This window comes from Dendrobates tinctorius, unplaced genomic scaffold (assembly GCF_039654945.1).
Source record: "Dendrobates tinctorius isolate UK_male_01 unplaced genomic scaffold, ASM3965494v1 ptg000213l, whole genome shotgun sequence".
NCBI lineage: Eukaryota > Metazoa > Chordata > Amphibia > Anura > Dendrobatidae > Dendrobates > Dendrobates tinctorius.
This window is the reverse complement of record NW_027361880.1, coordinates 1,371,263-1,374,689: the sequence shown is the minus strand read 5'-3', so window position 1 is coordinate 1,374,689 and position 3,427 is coordinate 1,371,263. Positions and strand designations below refer to the sequence as shown.

General features: G+C 37.4%; 1 protein-coding gene across 1 annotated transcript; it reads left to right on the top strand.

The window, feature by feature from the left end:
* The first annotated feature begins 289 nt into the window (after window positions 1-289).
* Window positions 290-1,234, top strand: LOC141058646 (olfactory receptor 5V1-like). Its single transcript, XM_073554838.1, has one exon. It carries the CDS (start codon window positions 290-292, stop codon window positions 1,232-1,234), a length of 945 nt encoding a protein of 314 aa, XP_073410939.1.
* The last annotated feature ends 2,193 nt before the right edge of the window (window positions 1,235-3,427 follow it).

Sequence of the window (3,427 nt, the reverse complement as noted above, 5' to 3'; positions counted from 1 at the left end):
TGACATATAGTCGTTGCATTGCTATCAATATATACTGCAGATCTGCAGAGCTGAAAAACACAACACATACTAGATTGTTTGTATCTTTTGTCAGGTAATAAAACACAACTTTCAATTCCATACATATGTACTGTATTACACTGACCCAAGAAATGTGTTATTCTTTGTAGCAGAAAAAGGATATATGACTGTCTTAAGTTCCTCTCTTAGTTGAATTTATGTCAAAACCATATTTTATACCAGTACCACTGTACTGTATCTTTTCCTACAGAAATATTCAGAAAAATGCATGGCAATGGCAAACAATCAGACCATATGGCTCCAGGACTTTACCTTGCTTGGATTGACTAACAATGCTAAAAATGAATTAATCCTATTTGTGTTCTTCTTAGTGGTTTATGTAGTCACAGTTCTAGGCAATTCTTTGATGGTCATTACTATCACTCTGTCTTCAACTCTCCACTCTCCAATGTACTTCTTCTTGCGTAATCTCTCCATCTTAGATGTGTGCTATTCAACTTCCACTGTTCCTAAACTTCTTTTAGATTTTTTGTCTGATGTGAAAAGCATCTCTTTCTTTGAATGTGTGGCTCAGTTATACTCCTTTATTTCTTTTGGTGGGATTGAATGCCTCCTGCTTGCTGCTATGGCCGGTGATCGTTATGTAGCTATTTGCATGCCACTGCGCTACACTGAAGTCATGAATTGGAAAATGTGCATGATACTTGCTACACTATGTTGGATTATTGGCCTACTGAATTCTCTCGCTCACACAGTCTTCACATTCCGATTACCATTTTGCAGGTCTAGGTCTCTTAACCACTTTTTCTGTGACATTCCACCTCTTCTCGCCCTATCATGTGCTGATACTACTATTAATGAAGTTGTCGTATATACTGCTGGAGGGTCCGTGATTGTAGTATCTTTCATGTTAACTATTTTGTCATATATTTTTATTGTTAAGTCAATTTTGGAAATAAGGACAACAACAGGAAGACAGAAAGCATTTTCAACTTGTGCCTCTCATCTGGTAGTGGTCATGCTGTACTATGGTACAATTGTGTTTACATATCTTCGACCTACATCTACTTATTCCCTTGACCAGGATCGTGTTGTTCCCATTCTTTATGGGATAATTACTCCTATGTTAAATCCAATAATTTACAGCTTGAGAAATAAAGAAGTTCACGGAGCTCTAACAAAAGCCATTCTTAGAAAGCATAGACGTCATTAAAAGTATTACCATGGGCAAGATATAATGCTAGGTAGCATCATTTGTCTTTCAGACAAGGATATCATCTAGCTAAACAAATATGCACCCTTACAAATAATATTAGTTTTATGTGTAGCATTATCTCAGCTTCTTACCACAGCTAGGATTCTTAGAAAAAGAAATTTACCAAGTCTTCTTAGTTCTACATTATAAATTAAAGGCGTTTTTATATCCTTAAATTTTTACATGAAAGTTGACAAATTGGTTAAAAATAATTAAAAATTAATACTCATGCTGAGTGAAACATAAACGTTTCATGCTGGAGTGAGTGTCCTTCTACCATTCTGGAAATATCAAAGCACCCACTCTGTTGAGGATGAGACCAAAAGCCAAGGTCATTGGGGACCCAGTAAGCACCCGAAACGGACCCACTCTGAGCCCTTACATGAATTGATTTATTCAGCTAGAAGTAGTCATTTGTTATTATAAAACAGACTAGATAAATGCTAAAAATCTTTTAAACATGGTTTGTTCTGGTGGCAACATGAAGAACATGGCACATCTACTTTGTTCTAGTAAAACATTTTTCTTTATTTTCAAAATTCCATTATAAGTTAGAATCCCAAATGATCATAGACATTGCTCTGGTGGTCCTTACCAGTAAATCTGTCATGACATTACGTCCATCATTCACTTGACCATTGCAGCCAATTACTAGCCTCAGTCAGTGGTCATCTGCTCCACATGAACATGACACCACTGAGGCCAATGATTGACTGCAGCAAAGTACTGAAGCAAGAGCAATGAGATGTTAGAAAATGTAATAAAAATGTAAGTTTTAACATTTATGTTTTGTCAGAATAGTAGCCAAATGGAACTAATTTGTCATTGTTGCATTTGTGTCATCTTCATAAAATCCAATCATTCTTATGACATTTTAAAATGAAAATGCTGCTACTTAGTGATTGCTAGTTATGATCCCAGCAAAAGAACAACAAGGTTTACCCGTACAGGCCTCCAAACAAATGCACTATCAGGATGCAGTGGACCCATATAATAAAGATGGCAACACAGGTGCAAAAATACCAATCAAGCAACTGCTCCAGCCTACCAGCCTACCGAATAAAAAGTGCAAAAAACACATTTTAAAAAATGTGGAGTATTAGCTGATATTTTCGCCAAAATACGTGAGCCCGTAACCTACGTCAAAGATCTCCACGCTTACGGGTACCTAACACTAAATCTTTGACGTAGGTTACGGGCTCACGTATTTTGGCCAAAATATCAGCTAATACTCCACTTTTTATTCGGGGTGCAGTTGGGCCCATTTGGTGTTGTAAACTGTGGTGTCTGTTCACACAGCATGCATTTTTTTAGCGCTGGGCAGCCCGCCTGAACTAATAGAAGGGTGTTGGTACTAGGCTGGCCTGGATGCTGTGCATGGCCTTAGTGTGAACAGCGCCGCATACAAGTTGTTTTGTGCATCAACATACCAGGCAATCACCCCCTCCATGTATTGGTAGGCTGGAGCAGTTGCTTGATTGGTATTTTTGCACCTGTGTTGCCATCTTTATTATATGGGTCCACTGCATCCTGATAGTGCATTTGTTTGGAGGCCTGTACGGGTAAACCTTGTTGTTCTAGTTATGATCCCCTTAAAATCTATCACCAAGATATACCATCTGCTGACTACAAAAAGGTAGGTTTGATTTCTAGTAACAGCTGTAACTTTCTTAAAGATTCAGTTTTAATTTTTACGTATGGTGGGTGAAGTTTGAGATCTATAGGTGAGGAGAATTTTAAAAGAATTAGTTTTCTTTAGTGATAATATTGCAGGAGGGGATAAATTAAATCCCCACTATATAGTCATGGACAAAAATTTTGAGGCTAACACAAATTTTATTTTTCACAAATTATTTCTACTTATGGTTTCATATTGCCAATTTGCATTAAGTCTAGATTATTGTGAAGAGTGAGTGCCCAGATAAATTGAAAACAATTGCAAAGTCATTCGTGGCCAAGAAAATTTATTTCATCACAAAATCCCCAGTTCCACAGAATTTTCAGGTTTGCCACATAGTGACCTGTGTTATGAGTTCATTTTCTCCTTCACCTCTGATGTCTGATGAACTCCCTCTGCTGGTGAAAGGAGGTAGTGAAATTGATCTGGATGGGAAGAACCTGTAATCTGAACAGGTGGAGTGTGATTGGACA